Source organism: Danio aesculapii, chromosome 9, assembly GCF_903798145.1.
Source record: "Danio aesculapii chromosome 9, fDanAes4.1, whole genome shotgun sequence".
NCBI classification, from domain to species: domain Eukaryota; kingdom Metazoa; phylum Chordata; class Actinopteri; order Cypriniformes; family Danionidae; genus Danio; species Danio aesculapii.
In genome coordinates, this window is record NC_079443.1 from 24,959,682 (window position 1) to 24,984,253 (window position 24,572).

The 24,572-nt window shown below is 36.0% G+C and overlaps 1 protein-coding gene across 1 annotated transcript in view; it reads left to right on the top strand.

Moving 5' to 3' along the window:
• Positions 1-231: 231 nt before the first annotated feature.
• gypc (glycophorin C (Gerbich blood group)) overlaps positions 232-24,572 on the top strand; it is a 34,568-nt gene continuing 10,227 nt past the window's right edge. The window contains exons 1-2 of the mRNA XM_056465261.1: positions 232-436; positions 4,913-5,035. Of these exons, the coding sequence (XP_056321236.1) occupies positions 4,993-5,035 (43 nt within the window). The 5' untranslated portion in view covers positions 232-436; positions 4,913-4,992. The remainder of the gene's footprint in view (positions 437-4,912; positions 5,036-24,572) is intronic.

Here is a 24,572-nt window from a genome sequence, read left to right on the forward strand (position 1 = left end):
ATGATGCAAGATTTGATAATACATTTGGAACGCTTGCATAACTGTGGCTGCCTGTCTCTGCCTTTCCTCTTCTCAGCCAAACGGTCTTCCTCCTTCCCTGCGCTCTGTCTGACAACAGCTGTGTGTTATTCCATAGGAGGAGTCTGTTCAGTTGTGCCTTATTCAAGAGAAGGAGGAGTCCGTCTAGCCATTGGTGGAGCATAAGAAACCATTAGTAAAGCATATGTTAAGGGTGGAGAGGACTGAAAGGGGAAGTTCACGTGCTGTACATTTAAACTTAACGGATCTAAATACAGCCCTCTGCTATGATTTCTCAAGTTATTTCTATTCAGTTAGAAAGTGAAAGAACAACAGAGTAGTGGACATATTTCTGTTCCTAGAAAAAGAGCAGGAGAGCAGTTTGCAGGCTGTGGGAGAACTTGTTGAGGAAAAGTTGGTGAGTTAGATTTCAGTTTTGTGTTACAAGTAAAACATGCTGTCAGAAAACTGACATATACTTTGCAGATTCAGTTGTTAATGTTGTAGGTAGGTGAGTTAAAGACTTTTTAGCACCACAATTAACAAGTTCTGCTCTTCAGCGGTCCAATGCTACAGTATATCTTTTTTCTGCCCAGCTTTAACTAAGTTTGAACTTTATTTTATGCCTAAAACTGTAGCTTTTATTGTATCTAAAAGAGTGTCTGGTTCTCGACATGGCTGGGAGTAGATTAGAGCTGTTGAGTGACAGAGATGAAACATGCAAGGTCTGCAAATAACCTCTCAACAGTTGTGAGTGACATCTGTCACTGCTAATTTAAGAAGTGCACATAGTCCACTACATATACATATATCACTAGTTCAATAACAGTTGGCACTTTCACAATAAACTCGGATGGTATCTGAATGATATGGACTTCCCAAAAATGGGGGCTTCCTGTTATTCTAAACCTGTACGACTTACTTCGCTTTATAAATAGAAGACAATATATTTTTAACAACCACATTGGACCCCATTTATGTTCTTTGAATTGGCAAAATGTTTAAGAGAATATATACTGTTTTATATAACAGAATAAATGGACTTCCTATAGTTTTGGAATGACAGAGTGAGTGAATGACAAATTATTATTCCACTAACCCATTATTTTAGTATTATACGGTTATTTTGAATTATAAAAGAAATTAAAACAATTACATTTGGTATGTTAGGTAGCCCAAGTTCTGGGCTGTCAATTGAGGTGCTTTGAAATTGTCTTCTTTCCATGTGTTCTGAGAACTTGTGGCTATATTTTATCATAGTGCTTATATGAGTTTTGAAAAGACATTAACATGTCTCTATTTAAGTTTGTCTTGGATTTGGATTTAAGATCGTATTTTCTTTTTAGTTTTAATTTTGAATCTGTCACTGTATTTCATCAAAGCATTAATGAAAAATGGCTATGACCTTTATACAGTTAGATTAAAGTTTCTTTGCTGTAAATATTACAATAAACGCAAGTGTACACAAAAGTTATAGTGGAGTGAAGTTGGCATTAACACTGCAGCCTTTTAAAAATGGAGGACTAAAACATAAACACGCTTAAAACGTGCTTTACTCAAGTAGATAATTCTCATGAGGGAAGTAAATAACTGATATTAAATTCATGAGTGAAAGTGAAAGCCATCATCACTGTTTGCAAATCATCATTTATGTATGAGAGCTCCTCCCTCCTTTAGTCAAGGACAAAAACATTGTTATCAATGTTTTTCTTTTCATGGTAAAATTAGTGTCGAGCATGTCATTTTTCACAGGAAACATGTTTTTAAATGTGCTGGTGACTTGAATCTTTCTGATTTTTTTTCAGGTGGCAGTAACAACCAAAGTAATCCAATTAAAACAAAACAAAGTAGTTTAGAAATTAATTCATATATAATAAAAATGAAATTACACAGTAATAAAAATTCAAACGCAGAAGAAATGTAGATGTAAAAAAGCATGGAAAGCTGCAGCTGAAATCACTCAGTTGTTAGAAAGCAGTGTAAATGAACATTAGCTGCTTTAGTCCCAACACCTACATTACCAGATGATGAAGATGAAACTAGGGCGGACATTTCAACAATGATCAAAAACCAGCCAAGAAAATAAAGCTGCTAAATTAGTCCAGCCACACAAGGGGCGTCTTGAAGTTGTCATTTCCAAAAAAGACTTATTAAGTGTTAAATACATTTCAACGGTTTATTGCCTTCTTCTTGTGTCATTCCATTGCTACAAATAACCCATTTTTTTGGATTGTTTGGGTATTTTACCAAGATTTGAGTCTAGTTCATGTGCACAGCTCCTTTAGAAGTATATTTACCTGGAAAAAAATCATCGTTATTAATATTTTTACCTCTGTGTCTAGCCTTTTAATTGTGCAAATATTACAAACTAAATTCACAAGAATGCCAGTGTATGAATATACTGCAGAAACATGTCCATTGCTGGATTACAGGAAGGAAGCACAGGGTGTGGACAGTAAGTGAAGGAAATACTGTGAGTGTTTTCTTAGTTTCTCTATGGTGATAAAGCCCAGGGTCAGTAAAGGCCTTTTCCCTTGTTTATTATCTACCAGAAAGTTCAACAAAGGCTAGATAAGAGCCATGGCATTTAATTGAATGTGTTGCAAAAGCACTGTAAAGCATACACATCAGCATATAAGATCTACTGTATAGCTGACAGCTCTTCACAGCGTTTAGCACCTTAACATCTCTATTAGCACTGACCAATATAAGCCCAGGCTTTTTCATTTAATTCAGTTCAGATTTATAAGCTCTCTTCAGTCATGGTCAGCTGATTGCAGTGATGTACACTCGTTTAAATGTTCAGTTGATTTTTGTAAAGTGGCATGAACTGCCTTTTCATTTATTTGGTACTGAGACACTTAACTTTATCAAGCTTTTACATTAAGAATCATAGATAAGATGCTTTTGCAATGCTATTTTGTGTCCTGTTTGTTCATCCTCGTCTCTGTTTGAATAGGTTTGGTGGACTGTAGGATTATTTTAATATAACATATTAACATATTATTATATTATTATTATGATATCATATTAAAACTATTATTAAATGTGAACTGTTCAAAGTGCCTCTATTAAAGTTCATAATTTGGTGTTCCGAGCCCCCAAGAATAGGTTGACAGCCATGCAAGGTCAAAAACTTTCATTGTCTAGCAGTATGCCTTAATTTATCCTTAATTTATTCAATGACTTCCAAATTAATCACTATCAAAGTATTTTTTCTAATTTCTCTTTTTATGTGGCACAAATCTTGGTCCAATGACTCTGACTGGTGTGAGTGGTCTACTGCACTGTAAAAAAAATCTGTTGTTTTACATTTTTTAAGTAAAATAACGGGCGTTAAATTACAGAAACTTACTGGAAATTTTAATTTAAGGACATTTCTCTGATTTAACGGCCGTTATTTTACCTTTTTTTTTTACATTTGTGCATGCAGCAGACTTTGGAAAGGGAATACCCATTTCAATTACTATGGTTTATCAAGTGTTGAAGAGTTTATACAGAGTATGAATAGACAACATGACTTCAATTTTACTTTCTCAATTCAACCCTGAATTTGACAAGGAAGCATTCATTCATTGTCTTTTCTGCTTTGTCCTTTTATTAATCTGGGGGCGCCATAACGGAATGAACCGCCAACTTATACAGCATATGTTTTACGCAGTGGATGCCCTTCACTGGGAAACACTCTCACATGCACACACATACACTACAACCAATTTACTTTATTCAATTCATCTATAGCACATGTCTTTGGACTGTGGGGGAAACTGGAGCACCCGGAGGAAACCCACGCAAACACGGGCAGAACATGCAAAGTCCACACAGAAATGCCTACTGACACAGCGGGGGCTCGAACCAGCGGCCTTCTTGATGTGAGGCGACAGTGCTAACCACTGAGCCACTGTGCAGCCACAAGGATGCATTCTTCAGTAAAAAATATAAAATGCCTATTAGCTAAATACTTTCCTTCAGGTTCAACTGGTCAGTAAATCCAACATTTCACATTCTGTTTGCTGTACTATAGAATTGAAAATGACAGGGTTAGAACACAAGGTCATTCTCTCCTGTGGTAGTGGTCAAAAAAACATTTTAACCATTGATTCTTCTAAAAAGAGAAAGTATTTACCCGGGTCTGCAGAGCAACAAGTGGACAGGTACTCTTCTTGTTTTATGATGTTGTCAGCATTAAATGTCTAGACATCCATTTTAAAAATGAATCGTTTTAATAACTCTGAATTTATTCTTTATTTTGAGAGACAATATCTTTATGCAGGATCCACTTTCAGATTTAATAATTGTGCAGGATATTTTCAATCCCCTAGATGTGTTACAAATGGCGTGAAAGCTAATTTTCAAAAATCCATAGGCACTTTAACTTAAATAAATGCTGTTTAAAGCTTAAATGCTAGGTACAGATTAAGTAATCTGTAATAACAGATAAAGCAATAGTGGCCCCGTAATAAAAAATAGTTACTTAATGCAACATTACTGTTGGATCCAATATCTATATTGCAAACCTGAAAATTGTGCTCTTTTTGTAAACAAATTCACAGTAAAATGAAGTAAACAAAGGACCAAGTTCTTGCTGACTTATCTGAAACTTTGTTAAAACAGAAGTTCATCAACACTTTCCTAACATTGGCTTCAGAAAGATTGGAGAGACTATGTATCCACAACCTTGCACTGCAGAGCATCTTGTTGTCTTTGGAGTCATATTTATCATTTGGTTTCTGTGTCGACCTAAGAAAGTGTAAATATCACTGAATATTCACATTGGGGTTTTGATGATATGAACTGTGACATGCTTTATCTCAGAGCATAAACTAGAAAGGAAACTGTCCTGCTTTTTCCTCCCTCTGTTTCTTTTTCAATTGCCCTTTCTCTCTTGCTGCAGACGCCTCTTCATCCCTGAGAACCCTCTCCCACAGCTGTCCCCCTTAATCTCACTGCCAAATATCCCTTCAAACATCTGGAATGGACGACCAGAATGCACAATCCACTAGCAAAGACAATACTCGTGAGTATTTTGTAGTTTTGTCCACTATACTAAATAAGCGTCTGTGACAACAGAGTGCAGCATTATCAAATGTCTGTGTTTGGATGTGGATTGGTGACATTTAGGACAGCAGACCACTCTGGATTTCACACACTATGTGGAACTGAAACAAGGACTTGTGGTTTGTGTTTGTGGGCAGTGGCATGTAAAAATAAATGATGGATGGAGAGATAGATAAATAGATAGATAGACAGACAGATAGATAGATAGATAGATAGATAGATAGATAGATAGATAGACAGACAGACAGACAGACAGACAGACAGACAGACAGACAGACAGACAGACAGACAGACAGATTAAGTAAGTTCAATCATCTGTACTGTGACTTTTGATTGATATAATGTATGCTTTCTTAATAAAAATACATTAATATCTCTCATGAAATCATACTGACCTCAAAACATTTGGACTGTTCTATTAAAGGACACCTCATATGTTTTCCTGCCCATGTTGTAGAATATCAATAGTAACTGTTGTATCACAAGAAAGTAAATTGGCACAACTGAAATATCAAACCAGTTTGTTGATCTTTAGATGTTCCCAAATCTGTTTGTTGCCCTAGAATTTTAACCACTGGCATAGATCTGCTTGAGTGTGGGTGGGGGGGTGTCGTCGCTCTGAATGTGAGATATGAAATATGTTTACAAGACCAGGAACAGCCAGCTGTGAAAACATAGCCGACAGCATAACAAGCACAGAAAGAGTCAGAATACAGCAAGCCTCTTGATAATCAACTGAAATCAGTATTAGTACACTTTGGGGATTTCTCAGCATGAATGAATTGAGCCAGTTGATAACATCCCTTATTGACACGCACTGTTTACATTGTTTTAGCACCCAGTGGAATTATGTAAATCAGGAAGCAAAACACACACACAAAATTAGTCCTTAGTGCTGTTTGCTTGATGAAAATTTCAAAAGCACAGGCCAGGTCTCAGTTTTGGGAGAAAACAGCAGTGCCTTGGAAGTTATGTTCAATCCATAATGAGGCTAGTCTATATTAACAATTAATAGTTGTTAAAATGCAAATAGGAATTAAAAATGCATCATAAGACTAAATGACAATTAACCGCATGCAACAACCAAGGTGGACAATAACTAAATTATTTGACCTCTTACACTCTTAAAACAAATGTGTTAAAAGCAACACAACTTGTGTCATTTCTTAACACACCTGTGTGTCTAGTAAAGCACCACCCATTTTAAAACGCAAGCAATTATTCTTCTTAACACAAAAAGTGTTTTAAATTATTTAACATAATAAATCACTCAGTTTATGTCATAAATGAGCTTTAAGATTACAAAAAATATATATATAAATATATATATATATATATATATATATATATATATATATATATATATATATATATATATATATATATATATATATAGTTGAGGTCAAAATTATTAGCCCCCTTTGATTTTTCTTTTCTTTTTCTTATTTAAATATTTTGCAAATGATGTTTAACAGAGCAAGCTAATTTTCACAGTATGTCTGATAATATTTTTTTTTTTGGAGAAAGTAATATTTGTTTTATTTCGGCAAGAATAAATAAGTTGGCGGCATTAAAAAAAAAAAACATTTTAAGGTCAAAATTATTAGCCCCTTTAAGCTATATTTGTTTTCGATAGTCTACCCTACCCTTACCCTAACCTGCCTAGTTAACCTAATAAACCTAGTTAAGTCTTTAAATGTCACTTTAAGCTGTATAGAAGTTGCTTGAAAAATATATAAGTGTATATATATATATATATATATATATATATATATATATATATATATATATATATATATATATATGTATATATATATATATATATATATATATACATATATACACACACAGTTGAAGTCAGAATCGGTGATGCGGTGACGCAGTAGGTAGTGCTGTCGCCTCACAACAAGAAGGTCGCTGGTTCGAGCCTCAGCTGGGTCAGTTGCCATTTCTGTGTGGAGCTTGTATGTTCTCCCCGTGTTCATGTGGGTTTCCTCCGGGTGCTCCGGTTTCCCCCACAGTCCAAATATATGCGGTACAGGTGAATTGGGTATGCTAAATCATCCGTAGTGTATGAGTGTTAATGAGTGTGTATGGATGTTTCTCAGAGATGGGTTGCAGCTGGAAGGGCATCCGCTGCGTGAAACATGTGCTCGATAAGTTGGTGGTTCATTTCCCTGTGGCGACCCCAGATTAATAAAGGGGCTAAGCCAAAAAGAAAATGAATAAATGTATGAAGTCAGAATTATTAGCCCACCTTTGATTTTTTCTTTTTTTTTTCTTATTTAAATATTTCCCAAATGATGTTTAACAGAGCAAGGAAATGTTCACGGTATGTCTGATAATATTTTTTTCTTCTGGAGAAAGTCTTAATTTAACTTAGAATAAAAACTGTTTTTAATGTTTTAAAAGCCATTTTAAGGTCAACATTATTAGCCCCTTTAAGCTATATTTTTCCCTGAAAGTCTACAAAACAAACCATCGTTATACAATAACTTGCCTAATTACCCTAACCTGCCAACTTACCTAATTAACCTAGTTAAGCCTTTAAATGTCACTTTAAGCTGTATAGATGTGTCAGGAAAAATATCTACTCAAATATTATTTACTTTCATCATGGTAAATATAAAATAAGTCAGTTATTATAAATAAGGTATTAAAACTAATATGTTTAGAAATGTGCTGAAAAAAAAACTTCTCTAAGTTAAACAGAAATTGGGGAAAAAATAAACAGGAGGGCTAATAATTCAGGGGTGTCAATGATAACAGACACTGACAGGGGTAGCACACTGATCGAAAACATTAATAATATAATAATATAACAAAGATTTTTTTCATTATTGTTTAATTTGTTAGGATAGGACTGTATTTGGCTGAGATACAACTATTAGAATTTCTGTAATCTGAGGGTTCTGAAAAATAAATCTAAATACTGAGAAATTGCCTGTTGAAAAGAAAGTTGAAAAGAAAGTACTGAGAAAGTTGTCTGAATTAAGTTCCTAGCACTGCACGCTACAGATCAGAAATTGAGTCTTGATTCATTTACAGCATAGGAAATGTACTAAATATCTTCAAGGAACATGATCTTTAATATGCTAATGATACTATTGCCAACAATATACCTGGAAAAATGCTTTTGTGCTGCTCTTTATCCCTGCATCTTCCAATAGATGAATTTGACATGTCGGTGAAGCTTGTTAAAATGATTAAAACTGAGAAACAAAAGGATAAATAAACATACATAATAGAAACTGATTTTGTTTTGTACTACAAGAGTAAGTGAGAAAAAACAAACAAGTGAGAGACCTTTGAAAAGAGATTCATGAGAGCCACAAGAAAAATCTTTGAGCTCAAAGTAATGATGAAGCTGTTTGTCATCTTCCCCAACATCTTGTTGCACACTTTTCTGTTTTGCTTTTTTGTCATTCTAAGAGATGCTGTGTGCTTTGTGAATAGTCACTGCGCACGTTGTAAACTGTGACCAGTTGCAAGGTTGTATTTTAGGATCAATTTCCAAAGAACCCAGCAGGTCATCACCTGTTGTGTGTTGGCATAGTGCTGCTTTCAATAAGTTTTTAAGATGCGTCCAGTGTCCCTGAAGGTGGATATGAGTAATACAATCCTGATGTTAAATTATGACTTCCTGATGCGACGGCTAAAGTTTTGAACATTCTACTTTTTTGGCTTATTTTGAAATAACAATAATTAAATGGATCTCAAACAGGGAATGTGATAGACGGAAACATTAGGGAGAAGAATCTTAAGCCCAGAGAAGAAAGGGAACAAATAAAGGAAATAGGACAAGACTTTGCTTTGTTCTTGGAGGAGGATAAAACAATGTTGGAACCAGAGGGGTTGTAGATGTTTTCCAGCAGGACAAATGCTGTGTGAGTGTGTGGATGTCTTCCTCAAAGCAACAAAACAGCAAGCCAGAATGTTGATTTATCTTCTGTTCTGAAACAGCCCTCACATCCAAGTCCCACAGTATCCAGTGAATCTCGCCTCAGTCCAACAGCTGTGTGTGCATTCACCTTGCATTGACACATACCATGACATTGTTTTTAATTAAGAACTGTTAAATGGAGGACAGTCTGCACATCTGTGTTTGTGGCTGTAATAGACCAGCAGAGCTAACTCAAGTATGGATTTTTTTTGTGTTGTAGTTGTTATTGTTGTTGCTGTTGTTATCCTATTCAGTGCAAGGATGGTTATGACTTACAAAATTTGTATTAATAATTTAGATTTAATGATTTAGAATATTTGTTAGTTTAGCTTTTTTTGTCCAGATAATTAAAGAAGATATGATCTGATAAATACAAAAATTAAATACCCCCTAAAAATGTGATCTGTTAATTATCAAACATAAAATATATAGTACATCCTGTCAAATTGGTGCATTGGTCTCATCTGTAAAGAATATAAGCATCCTTTTTCAAGTAGAGAACAAACAAGTATGCACATCTTTTTCTAGCTTTACCAAATGTTAATTAATGTAAGTAGATCAAATATATTCATTTAAATTAGTTGGTAACACTTTAATTATAAACATGTCACGACACGTCTTATGAACACCTCTGAAAGTAAAGGTTTACCAATCAGTTTTCCCCTAATTCAGGCAAGCATAAATACAATAAACACAATGTAGATCATAAGATAATTTAAACAGAGTGCTGTTAACAGCTCTAGAAACTGGTGTGATAGGTAGGTATATACACTTTTCATATATGCAGTTGAAGTCAGATTTATTAGCCCCCTTTGATTTTTTTTCTTTTTTAAATATTTCCCAAATGATTTTTAGCAGAGCAAGGAAATTTTCACAGTATGTCTGATAATATTTTTTCTTCTGGAGAAAGTCCTATTTGTTTTATTTTGGCTAGAATAAAAGCAGCTTTTAATTAAAAAAAAAACATTTTAGGGTCGAAATTATTATCATTATACAGGGTGGGCCATTTATATGGATACACCTTAATAAAATGGGAATGGTTAGTGATATTAAAGTGCTGTTTGTGGCACATTAGTATATGTGAGGGGGCTCAGGAAAGAATAAAGTTACATTAAAATCAAGCACACCATTGTTTTTCTTGTGAAATTCCCAATAAGTTTGATGTATCACATGACCCTCTTCCTATTGAAAAAACAAAAGTTGGATCCAATATGGTTGACTTCAAAATGGCCACCGTGGTCACCACCCATCTTGAAAAGTTTGCCCCCTCACATATACTAATGTGCCACAAACAGGACGTTAATATCACCAACCATTCCCATTTTATTAAGGTGTATCCATATAAATGGCCCACCCTGTACAATGTTTCCTAATTACCCTAACCGGCCTAGTTAACCTAATTAACCTAGTTAGGCCTTTAAATGTCATTTTAAGCTGTGTAGAAGTGTCTTGAAAAATATCAAGTCAAATATTATGTGCTGTCATCATGACAAAGATAAAATAGAATTTTTTTGTTATTAAGAAATGAGTTATTTAAACTATTATGTTTAGAAATGTGTTGAAAAAAATCTTCTCTCCTTTAAGCAGAAATTGGGGAAAAAATAAAAAGGGGGGCTAATAATTCTGACTTCAACTGTATATCTCCCTCCACAGGAATGCTGGAGAATCAGCAGAGGACTTTTTATATTATTGCTGATGGAACCAGGCACTGTTCTCCAGCAGCTGTCTATAATCAACCTCAGTGGGCCTGCAGTCACTTGACTGGCTCATGAGAGCACATGCCCATTAGTAAACTCATTGAAAGGGCTTTTTCTCTCAGAGAATCACTGACTCTCAGCTTGAATGAGAGAATCCGAGAGTGTGATAGAGAAGAGAGAGGGAGAGGGTTTCTTTCGAAGCGAGATGCCTGACATATGGTTGGGTGAGATAGGAGCGTTACCACTTGAGCCTCGAATCCCAGGCAGATGTGACCTCAGGCCATGAAGGAAAGAGAGAGACGGGAAGAAACACCAGATTGTTTGAGGAAATCAGTTGCAGAATAGCAGTGAGAGGGGAATAGTGAATAGCTCTTTAACGGAGGCTCCCACAGGACTGAGAGTGTGTGTGTGTGTGTGGTGTGTGTGTGTGTGTGTGTGTGTGTGTGTGTGTGTGTGTGTGTGTGTGTGTGTGTGTGTGTGTGTGTGTGTGTGTGTGTGTGTGTGCGTGTGCATGTGTGTGTGTCTGTGCATGCGTGCGTGCGTGTGTGTGTGTGTGTGTGTTCAGAATCTCATGACTGGCCCCACAAACAATTGAGCATGAACTCCGTGCTATGGTCATGATGAGTCTCACAGCAGCAGAAGAAGGATGTTCGAAATTTGTTTCTGTTTACAGACTGTATTTGGGTTGGATGCAGTGACGTAAACGTTTGACTATTCAAGTTGTCAAGATGGGTTGGAACTGACAAGATAATATGTTATACTGTAACTGTATTGTAAGGAGTTTTCTTTTGGGGGGAAGGAATGTAGGTTAGCACTTATTTTCTGTACATACTGTACAACAGGGCTTTTCAATTAGTTTGTCATGGGGCCAGTTCCTGAAAAGCATCCCAAATGAGAGGCCGGAGAGATATGACTTACAATATAAGTGATGATACAACAGCAATATAAGAGCCCATTTGCTGTATTTTTGCTCTTAAGACACCCATGTTGGCTTTTTCTACATTAAAACGTTGTATTTTGCACCATTAGTTTAGGAAATCAGTTTAGGAAATTTTTAAGTGTGGTTTACTGCTGCTCAGTAACCAAATACAGCACAAAATAATCGTAAAAACAAACTATAGTCCATTTCTCTATTTTAGAAAAATAAATGAAAAAGTTTTTGATTTAAACATTAGGGATAATTTTACAATGAAAATAAATTACAGAACAATGAATAAATACATAAAAATAAGAATAAATAAAAAATAGTACTTGTCTAATGTTAATTTAGGCTTTATATTAGCTAAGAATTTAAATGAACTGGTGTTATTATCTGTGTTCATACATACATAATCATTTTAATAATTTATAATAATTCGTGTAATGTATCTTTTGTTTACATTGCACTGAAAGTCACAAAGAACTCTCACCGCTAAAGGGTGAGATCATTTCTACTGTGTGCGCCTAGATGGCGCAAGTGCGTCGGTCCGCTTGCGAGCCGCGCGCGCACCGCTCCTAATATGCACACGTCTCCATTGGAAATAATGAACTTGCGTGTGGAAAAGACGCAATATGTGAACGGCCTGCTGCTATAGTTAATCCAATGTGTGTACATATTAGCCTCGGTATAAGCTCGGAACTTTAAACTAGCGCACAGGTGGCATAACTTTATTTAGTTGCAGCAGTTTTGTTCCGTGCAACAGAAACGCGGCGTTGAGAAGCCTTTACAATTAATTAACCGTTATGAATTAAAGCACGGTTAATAGCGAAATTGGCTAATGATTTCATCCCTATTAACGATATCAGTGCATTGCAAAAAAGGCCTTTTCTACAAACATATCCAAATGTTTTCGGCTGCCCGCACCACTCGCTTAATGTTGACTTACTCTCTGCGCAGCCTTCAACTGCAGCTCGTGCTGTATTGAACAGACGCACGTCACTTCTTAACTATAGCGACCGTTTTTCGGCTGAACTAAATTGTTTTTGATGTCTTGGTTACAATATTTGAAGGGCAGGAACAAATTGCCTCGGGGGCTGGGTTTGGACCGGGGGCCGCCAATTGAATAGTCCTGCTGTTTAATGTTCAGTTAGCAACGAACTACTGAAGACAACAAATAAGATTTGTCAACTGCATTTATGAATACTTGTTATATTAAAGAGCTGTGGGATTAAAATGTATCTGCAACTGTACTTTTAACATGTTTAAAGACAACTAAAGAAGTTATTTTGAAGAAAACCAGAGAACTGGACAGCACAGCACTGGTTTGAAACAAGTCAAGAGTGAGTCAATGATGACAGAACTTTGATTTTTGGGTGAACTGTAGACAGGAAGCACAGACAAGGGTCATTTACCAAGTAATGTAAAAGGAAGGATTATCAAGATATTAGAAAAAGCAGTAGAGTAAGATTAGGTTCTTCTTCTGCCTCACATATGCTCTGCTGAAATGCTTGCGGTGTGAAACAGGGCTAATCCTTTACCTGAAGGACAGGCGGATGAAGACGGTAATATCATGTCTGTACTTATAAACTTGCAATGGAAAGTCTAAAAACTTTAAAACCCTTTCTTTACACTTTTGGTTTGGGTCCCTGTGGATATTTCCACATTCCTCTTATCTTCATAGATGTGCACTCTGTCGCCTCCAGTCCTCTTTCTCAATTTGATTTTTCCTCGCCCTCAGCACCACAATCTGATTTCTGGGCCACTGAATAACTGTATCTGTGGCCGAGTGACCTGAGGGTCGTTAGCAATTTCCTTCTCTTACATATTTTTTGCGATTCTCAATCTATTTCTCACACTTTCGCCACTCACAAAGATTAGATGTCCTGGTCCAAAGATGATAGACTGACCTTCTCAAGGGCAAGTGCTGTCTATAGAAATGAATATCATAATAATAATTATGCTGCTTTGATTATGGCACATGGCATTGTGAGATGTCTCCAGTTGATGAATGAAGCCATCTATGCAGCGGAGGCCATTCAGATTCATTGTGTCGCTGCTGAAAGGAATATGTTGGATTTGCTCTTTCTCAAGGGCGATTCACACCAGCTGAGAGTTTAAAGAGTCAAGAGATTTGAGATGCTGACAAAGCCAAGAGACCTGTAATGACCTGAGTTAAAATACAGACATGCTCGGGAACTGGAAAACTGCCATTTCAAATCTATAGCTGCCAACGTACAATACACAAATGACTGATGATGGCCACTTCAAGACAGTGTGTTTTAAAGCTGAATAGGAAGTGAGGGTGTTGCAGAAGTAAAAAGAGAGATGTGAGGCGATGTGATGATGTGGAAGAGCGAGCTGCTGGTGTTTTTAGATGAACAGCTGTTGGGCTGGATCCACTTTCAGTCCAGCATTCTTTCATAAAGTTGGTGGCCATGCTGTTGTTTTTTAGCTTTCATTTATCAAAAAAATTAATAAAAAATTAAAAAACATCCCATAACTTCCACAAAAATATTTAGCAGCACTACTTACGCCAAACTATACTAATGCTAGTACACCAACGATGACAATAACGATAACTAAGATTTCATTTAATACAACTGTGGCTGCATGTGTCTGAAAGCTTAGAAAGCTGATTTGTTGCCTGAAGGCATTTGTGTATAAAGGCTCCTCATTAAAAAAAATATTTCAAGCAAACTTCTGAGACAGATGAATGATTTAAAGGGCATGTATTTTATCCCTTTTTCAAGATTTAACCAGTTAAACTCTAGTGCTATTTTGGGATTTCCGCCTGGATTTTGCCTACCCAAATTTAAAAGCTTCCCAAAGATCCAGAGATGTAAACGCAAAAATTTGGTATCATTTTAAAGAAAACCCTTTGAATTTTCATAAAACACTATTGAAAGTGTTTAAAATAACTGTATATGTTGTCTGTGTTATAATAAACACCTAAAAAAAGAGGCGATTTTTGTATTTTTTTTTTTATAAACTTAAATTTGAAAGTGTACCTTTTAGGTTCTGTGTGGTCTAGCTTGCTGTAATTAATTTTAGTGGTTCCTGCACATGTCTGAAATCATAGGTAAAAAGAAAAATGTCTCTACCGTAATCTATGCAAAAGTTATTGTATTCCAACTGATGAGAGGTTAGAGACCGGTCATTGTTTTCATATTTCACTATTCTTTTGTATAATCAACCATATTAAAAATATGAAAAAGAACCAATGTTCAATACCATGCTCGGGTATCCAAAATACTGTGTATTTAAGTGTAAATAACTTTTGTACAGTAGAATAAAAACCAAAGTGATGCATATGTGCATAATATTTTATCAAAAAATATATAATAATAAGCTTCTACGCTTTCAAATGAAACCACTTAAGGGGGTCTGGTGCAATGCTAGCCCTTTAAATCTTAAAGCGAAATTCGATGACGTCACATCGCACCTGGTCCGCAGAGTTTAACTGGTTAAGATACGTCTTTTGTGTCTCCAGAATGTTCCTGTAAAGTTTCAGCTCAAAACACCCATCAGATTATTTATTATATCTTTCAGAATGTTGAAATGTTCTGCTCTGAAAACCATGTAGCTGTTTGTTGTGGCCTGTGCCTTTTAATGCTAGTTCTCCCCACCCACCATTTTGACATGCCTGTCAGAGTGTGCCTCAATCTCCACCTCGGCTGCATCAGATAAACAGCACAGTGACAGGAAGGAAGCAGATTTCATGTAATGTTTGTGAGAAATACTACAGTAAGAACTTTACAAATGATTATTTGATCTATTTGTTGTGGAGTTAATTCAAGCCTTTCTGCCACGACGAGTCACACACAATGTCGTTACAATCTTCACACACACAGCGGACACACACACACATTAGTGTATGCGTTTAACTTTTCACTGTTTTTGCAGCTTACCAAAGATAATTTTCATCATAGATTCCCTTTAAGTATTTATAACCAAAAAGAGAGAGATTGGGTGATAGATAAGAGAATATTTGCAGAGCAAATGTGAGTAAAGTGCATTGTGACCATGTAGTTTTACTTTGATTTTACATTGATTAATCTCCTTTGTGGAGCCATGCTTTACTCAACCTGAGTGCTCTGCATCACAAGTACAGCATTCATAGTACAACACTAGACACTTTTAACTTGACCTAATCCAACAATAAAGCTAATTTTCCTCATTAGATCATTAGTGGAAATTCTAAGATCTTAAATGGATAGCTGGGATAAGAGAGGTATGTGTATTGTGAGGTTGATATGCAATGTGTGTCATTGTGTAGTCTTTTACTGATGTGATAATGTCAGCAGAGCTGTGCCGTGGTAGGGCAGAATAACATTTCCTCCAGCATCGGTTCCCTTATGAAACTGCCCAGCTCAATAACAGAAATGTGTCCCTCTTTCCTCTCTTCAATGTAACAGCACAAGCTTTCAGCACGTTTCCCACCCTCTCTCCTCCCAGACATGCTGAAATCTCACTCCATTAGTCACATCCATTACTTCTGTTTCCTTCCCTGTCTTCTGTACTCGGCTCATTTTTCTTTTAGGAATGGAGGAAACTAACATGCGCTTTCCTCATTCTGTCTCCTTCATCTCAGCCTGGTGTGGTTATAAATTTAGGACTATAATCACCATTGAGCCCTTGTGTAAAATATGCCTGCACCTGTCCTGGTGGCTGCCCTGTCTGTGTGCTCACCGAGCTGCATGCGTGTTGCATGATGTAAATCGATGCAATAACTTGATGTGATTAACCTCCTTATGCTAGTCTCTATGCTAGAGTACTGCTCTGGCCTACTGACTGCATTTGAATCAGTTTTAATATTAGGTAGCCAACTTCAAATATAATAATTCTCATATGAAAACCCACAAAATTATTAGTAGTTTTTAGTTATTAGTTTCTTAAAGGTGCTGTATGTAAGTTTTTGACTCTTCTAAAGCATAAAAATACCATAATATGTTTGTAGATATTTAAGAAACATGCCAAGTGAACATTCTTGTTTATCTGAAAAGCAATGCTGAAGTCAGATATTCTGCTTTGAAAATGTATTTTCCGTGTCTTTGTTTTGGTCATTTTAACCTGCTGTGGCAAAGGATGTTGTCACTGGCCTGCGGCAGAACTGCATATAAACTTTTCATCACACGCATACATTAAAACACCACACTCCAAACTCACCGTCAGCTGATCACAGGGTGCACACTGTGAATTGTTGAGGACAATTAAACAAAAGGGGTTTATAAAAACCATTTAATATTAAAAGAATTAGTTATGGTGTAAAGCTTTATAGTATGCAAATGGAGTGTAAACATATATCAAAATATTGATCAAAGAAATGTTTATGGATATATTTACCTGATACTTATCTGCTGTGATGGTATGAGCCATTCCATACCAGTCTCCCTTGCTATACAAAGGGCAGGGTGAGCACAGTATGTGGTGGGGTGCAGGAGTAAGGTCGTGGAGTTGTGTGAAGCAGTAAGTTGAATAATTGGATTCCTTTATTTGTAGAAAGAAAACGTTAGCCAAGTGCTACTTGTCTTGTAAATATTTCTTTGTTTTGTTTTGTTTTGCTGGTTATAATTTTTGTGGGGATTTTTTTCACTGAGTACAGTGAAAGACACTTTGCAACACAGTGCTATTTCAACTTTGCCATTTTTTTATTTATTAATAAATTTTTGAAGATTTTGGGACCTGAAAGAAAATAGTGTCCGTGACACCTGCCCAATGCCACTTTAGCTAATTATATTTCAGCACCCTGGCTTGCCTTGATGAAAAATTGCGTATTTCATTCATTCATTTAGAAAGGCTCTCAAAGTATGCGTCTTTGACCGAAATGCGACCACCGGTGAACAGGTGGCAGATTCAGAGTTCCACATGAGGTTAGGAATTGATATAAATTAGGAAGTGATATAAATATTATGAATATAAACATTAGGTGAGCCAGTTACATTGCAACCCCATGTTCTAACAACATGCTTCATGGCGAGATATGCAGTGGTGAGCAATTTGGCTGTTTGCAAATACAGCCATTCAGAAGCACAGAATATGCACTCACTCATGAAATCTCTTTAATACACATTACCCCTTGTTAACATTAATAAAGTGTCACATTTGAATTATAAGGATCTATCTGATATTTTGGTCAAAATTGAGCTTATTTACATTATAGGATGTTTTTTTATAAGTTGTTTACATTTTAAGTCTTTATTTAAAAAACAAATGTTATACACATACTGTTTGCTATATGGAATACAAAAACTTTGAAGCTCAAAATCTCAAAATCATTCAGAACGCAGACAGAACCTTATAATTCCAAGGTGACGAAATGTACATGCTGAATCACTCATGTGCTCAATTTCAAATGGTTTATTTATTTTCAAGATCTGAGGTGAACTAGCTGCTGCTGCTTTCAGTATATGGCAATAAATGTCATATAAAATAGCATTCAAACTAGGGTTGGGCCAATAGACGATGCCATCGTCCATCGCCGATTGTGTGTAACTTATCTTTATTTATTTATGATTTGTTTATGGGTAAAACAAAGACTATGCAGGTCAGGTAGTTGAAACAATAGGCTACAAATAATTAATTCGTTATGAATTAATTAATTATTCATAAATAATTAATTTACCTCCATCTATGATGACGATGCCATCATCCATCACGATGTTTCACATTAGACATCGTACCATGCCAAATTGGGCGACATCGGTCATAGTTTTCTGTTGTTCAGCTGCAAGAAATAGAAGTCTTTTCTAATATAACAATTCAAGGTGTTGGTTAGAACTAAAACTCCTTTTAATTTGGAAAATATTCCTTCTATTGCGTGCTGTTGCTTTTATTTAGAACACGGCACTCGCTCCTGTCCTCAATCTGGCAACCTGCGCTTGAGTTTGTTTTGAACCAGGAGTGCAATACCTAGTTTAACCACTGGGTGTCAAACTTACATACTGCACCTTTAATTTTTGCTCATTCAATTACAAGAAATCAAAAGATTTAAATGGTATAACTGGGAAGATTTGTTTCTTTATAAAATGGTTTGTTGTGTAAGATGTTGTTATTCTTTTATTGCTGTTCTTTTATTGTTATCGTTGTTTAAATAATTTACCTTAAACTTCTTAGGATAATTCTTGTTAAATTAGTGCCTAAACAAGAAATAATTGTAGTAGGATGAGAGAAAATTTCCACAAGCACATTTTGCACTGATAAACAGATAGTGGCTTGGTATGACAATGATTTCTGTATATGCTGTACTAATTATAATATATTTGTACTAATTTTACTGTATTTACTGTACTGTGTCATAGTCAGTTTTTGCTGTGGTTAGTCATCGCATGAGAAGGCTGATGAGCATTTCTTAGCCTTGACACATTTCCTCAATCATCAAGTTTTCTGAAATGATCTTGCAGAGCAATCCCATTCCCAACAATGCAGTGTAGAAATATAGTGACTAGTTTTCTCAAGTCTGATAGAAATGACTATCATAAAACCTGTTTAAGAGGAGGATTTAAAGGTCTGAATAGCCTTGGTGGTGTAGAGAAATCTGAAGAGCTCCTGACCAGTAAATGAGAGATTTATTGATGGACAGCGATGCTTTCACTCAAGGCTGCTTTTTGTGGATCTGTGCATTGCAGACATTGTAAATAACATGTTGATCAATATTTCCTCTTTACAATCTCAAGTCGAATAAGGGGTTACAAGTAATTCTGAGCTTAAGTCATCAATCAGATTACTGTGAAGACAGTGGTTCAGTTGTCTGTTAAAGCTTAAAATTCCCATAGACTCCCAAATATGACCAATATATTCTCATAATCTGTGTTGTGTGTGTTGTGTATACAGATACTGTGCAGATAATTAAATCACACTTGCATTTGTCCATACTCACACATGGTAACTCTTTATAAACACAACTTTTTGGGTAGCCTTTTTTTTTAAGAATCCCGAGGATTTGTTTTGCTTACTAAAGGACTGTGGGAATGAATTCTCATTCTTACCTCCTCTGAAGAACAGAAAGTATGTAAAACAGTGTGAAATCCATTAGTCATTTTTACAGGAAGCTACACAGACTTTTGACTGTGGTGGTCTTATTCTTCCTGACTGTGACTGCTGCACCACAGAAAATGTCTCTAATTAAAATATGTTGATTAACTTGGACCGAGCATTTGTATGGTTTGTTAGAGGTTCATTATAAGCTGAGGATGCTCTGCAGCTCCCTCAGGTTATCATCTATTGTCACTGTCCTCATTGGCAATGGGCTGTTTAAGAGGAAGCTGCTTAGCTTTTAATGCTCCTTCACAGAGTAGGATTTGAGCTTTTATTTTACAACCAGCTGGTTTAAAGCTGAAGTGTGTGGGTTTTTGTAATACAATGTATTTTACTATAATAGTAAGTGGCAGCTGTAAGAAAGCCATTTAAAGTATACTGCTGGTATAGGTGTATTTAAAGTATGCACTGTACTGTACATTCATTAATTATTATTCTTTTCAGCTTAGTCCCTTTATCAATCTCAGGTTGCAACAGCGGAATGAACCACCAACTTATCCATCATATGTTTTATACAGCGGATACTCTTCCAGCTGTAACCCATCACTGGAAAACACCCATACACTCCCATTCACTGTACATGTGATATCTAAACATTGCATCCTGACCAGTGCAGTAATAATTGACAATGAACACATTATCTTTGAGAACAATGAAGAAAATTCTAGGTCTACTCTGATTGGGAATAGGGTTGTGGGGATTGAATCCTCAAATGCTTAAATGTAGCGTTAATAAACTGACACAAAAACATATTTTGTTCCAATATAACTGATGTAAATGACTATGCGTTAGTAAATCAAGACATTGCAAATTATCTTGTACAATAAAATGAAATACAACATTAAATAAACTGTGTAGCCTACAGAATGTGATGAAAGCACTCTCAACATTACCACAATTAAAAGGTCAGATTAATTTTTCATTAATAAAAATCTGACTACACTGCACAAATAATCTCTCAGATCAAATCTGAGCCAGTGTTAATTTCGTTGATGATAAATTTTCCGCATAATTTTCATGACCAACAAGTTTCTTCAGAAGAAAACAAGACAAAAACTACTTAAAATTAATTGATAATGATGACAACTTTAATAAGAATATACTGACATTTTCGTTGATGAATAAAAACAAGAGGAGAATGTGATTGAGGGAAGTTTTCTGTAAAAAATCCAATCAGAATTTTTCATGGTGTGTGATGCATGATCCACAAATGCACATTTGAAAAGTAGCTGGTCCATTCTGAGCATATGCACACTTCATAAATAAGACCATAAATCTGTTGTGATCTATAGTAGTTGGAGATATATATGCCTTTTACATTTCAGAATAGGGATGGTCACAGGAATAATCACATTTGGGGGTCTCCGGCATCTAAAACCTGAAAAACCCTTAGCTGTTTTTAGTATATACTAATACCTTTTTATATAGTTACTTAATTATATATTATATACTACATACAGTTGAAGTCAGAAATATTAGCCCCGCTGTTTTTTCCCCAATTTCTGTTTAACAGAGAGAAGATTTTTTTCAACACATTTCTAAACATAATTGTAGCTACCCGCCGGTTATTAAAACAATCCACGCTTCCAAATACTGATGTCCATATGCGTTTTCTTTATTGAACACCTTGAAAACTAAAAAAAAATTAAACAAACCGAATGTTTTACACAAACACAAATCAAAAGGAACATCAAAATAAACAAATAATATACAACAAAAGTGTAGTTTACCGTATGGGCCTGATAACCGGCTGTAGAATAAGCAGGAGCATTAGACAGGTGCCTGCGTTGAGATCTCACTTTGCTATCCATACAAACTCTCACAGGTTAAATCAATCACACAAGATCATGTGACCTCCGACTCAAGCCAACCGGAAACAAGGAAAATTATAACATAAACCAATAAACACTCAATAATGAAATACAAAACAATAAACAAAATACAAGCTGACCGATCAGCGTCAGCTACAATAATAGTTTTAATAGCTAATTTCTAATAACTGATTTATTTTATCTTTGCCATGATGACAGTAAATAATATTTGACTAGATATTTTTCAAGATACTTCTAAACAGCTTAAAGTGACATTTAAAGGCTTAACTAGGTTAATTAGGTTAACTAGGCAGGTTAGGGTAATTAGCCAAGTTATTGTATAATGATGGTTTGTTCTGTAGACTATTGGGAAAAAATACAGCTTAAAGGGGCTAATAGTTTTGACTTTAAAAGGTTTTTTTTTTATTAAACTGTTTTCATTCTAGCCGAAATAAACCAAATAAGACTTTCTCCAGAAGAAAAAATATTATCAGACATACTGTGAAAATTTCCTTGCTCTGTTAAACATAATTTGGAAAATATTTAAAAAGGAAAAGAAATTCAAAGGGGGCAAATAATTCTGACCTTCAACTGTATATATACAGTAAGAAAAAAGATTATCTGAACGAGATGGCCTTTCAGCTTTCAAGTGCACCTGTCCATTTCTAAACTGCTCTTTTTTTCTAAAGGATATGAATAATAAACAACAGCCATTCATCTGAAAGGTGGAGAGAGAGACAAAAAAGAGAGAGAGGAAAGGAGTGTCTAAGAGAGAGTTTAGCCAGGCGTTTAGTGGCTGTTTTCACTCTCAGTTTGGCACAGGCAGTTGGCCACACTTGAGTGCTTTTCTGACAGACATTGGAGAAGCTGTTAATTCTCTACATGAAACATGAAGGCTTGCCCCGACACTTCATCACCTCCGAGATGAGACAAGCACCTTCATTTATGTGGTTTTGACAATGTACTATAGAGTCTCCCTAGAAAGGTGATGGGTCTTTTGTGCTACATTTTACCGTATTGAAATCAAAGGGAGTGGCAAAATCAATCAACTTAGCATGCAAAGTTCTGCATGCAAATTACAAGCGAAACAGTCTGCTGTTACGCCATTTGATTTCCAAACTGCTGCAATACATGTATTAACCAGCATAATAAAACACTGCCACAGAATGCACTTTTCAGCATCACTCACCAGGCATTTCACTTTGAACAGTTGAATGAACGGTTTATAGCATATATCAATTGCTGCGTGCTTTTCATGAGTCTGGCTTGAATTCCCAGTGCACTGTATGTCTTAAAGCAGACAATTTAGGGCAATTTAGGGCTACTTTAGTCCAGTGTTATCCAGTGTCTATTAGGAAAATGCATACAAGCCACAGCACTGGTGGTTGTCCACGTGAATAAAATGTTCACATCTGAGCTGAATGCCATTGCTTTGGTAGTTCTCCAGTTTGATGAAATTTGGACTGATTTACAGTTTGGGCACTGGGCACAGCAACAATGAGAAATCTGCATTAATTCAAGCTGGAAAATTATCAGCTTAATGTGTTTCCCACCCAAGAACTGAAGGGACTGGAATTCATTTTGGCTCATGGTTTTGCTGCCCATCCTTTCGGGAGACAATTACCAGTGCGCTTCAAAAGCCGGCTTTGGGCAAGATTAGCTCCACTTCTGGGAAGGTGATGAAAGCAAATGTCTTGCTGCTGGGTTTGCTCTGCCCTGGGTCTATGTGGCAGAAGTGAGACAGAGAGAGAGAGAAAGAGAGAGAGGGAGGGAGGAATGCCTTTGGCCCTCATCATCTTTCAGGTCCAACCCATCGGGTTTCATGACAGGCTGTGAAAAAAGAAGAAGCCGTTCTTCAGATCTGGCCACGCAGCACAGATGTCCTCCTCCATGTCACAGCGGCTGGCGGATTTCGCTAACGAGGCTAACGAGGGGACGCCTCCAGGCGAGACAGGCTCCCTCGTGTTTGCATGGCAAATTTAGCCGAGATTTAATCCGTCCTGGGGTGCTGTGGCTCTCGCTGAGTGTGACTTAGAAAGATCTTTTCTAACGGGCTTAACATCCACTATACACACTGCTGCATGAGAAATATAGCCATGATATATTTTAGCCATACAATTTCAAGACTCCCCATCCCACACTTTAAAGTCCATGTGTCAGAGATTTTATGATTTAAAGCCTATAATTAAAATATTTTCTACTACCCTGTGTAGTTCACTCAAAAACGAGCAGTTGCTGCTACTTTCCTCATCCTCTGGGCGTCTAAGGTGTAGGTGACTTTATTTCTTCAGTAGAACATTATAAAGAATATTTTTAGAACCGGTTGAAAGGAAAGATTTGTTCACAAACCTGGCATCACTCAAGACTCTTTGAAGGCTGGAGTAAAGGTAAAAATATTGTAGAGTTCAGTTTTTAGCACAGATTGATCGTTCTGCCTCACAAGACCTCAGTGTAAAGAAGCTATACGCGTATGAATTTAGTTTTGTCTGTATATGTTTTTAATCTTCATTAATGTTCTTCTGAAGAAAAAAAGATCACCTATATTTTAAATAGCCTGGGGGTAAGAAAACACAATAGTATCATGTATTTGCTTTGCAATTTAATATGCAAATGCATTTGTTGACTGATATTCCCTAAACTGTACTAACTAGGTGTAAGTACTTGGTTTTATAGCATCGTGATAGCATTGCTTCATTTGTTTTAGCATCCAAAACAGCAGCAGTGTTAAGTTTGTGACAATTCTGCATATTTAAAAGTGATTATTATTTTTGCAATTCGGCTCTGTGAAGATAATGGTGCAGAAATTACGCACTCCAGCTATTGTGTCCTTCATACACCTTTTGAAGGATCCAGCTGAAACCATAGGATATTTTAGCATTCGTAAAGGTGAACTCACTGGCTGTGTTTGTTGTTGCAATAACAAATGTGCAACTGATGCAAACTCATTGGCTAAAGAATACTCATAATGCACTGTGGCAAAATGAATGGCAAATGACCTCCCATCCATACATCAATTTAAAGATTAATGATAAAGAGGGTACTGAGTCATTTCATACAATGTATTTTTTAAATAAAGTAACAGCAAGCACACA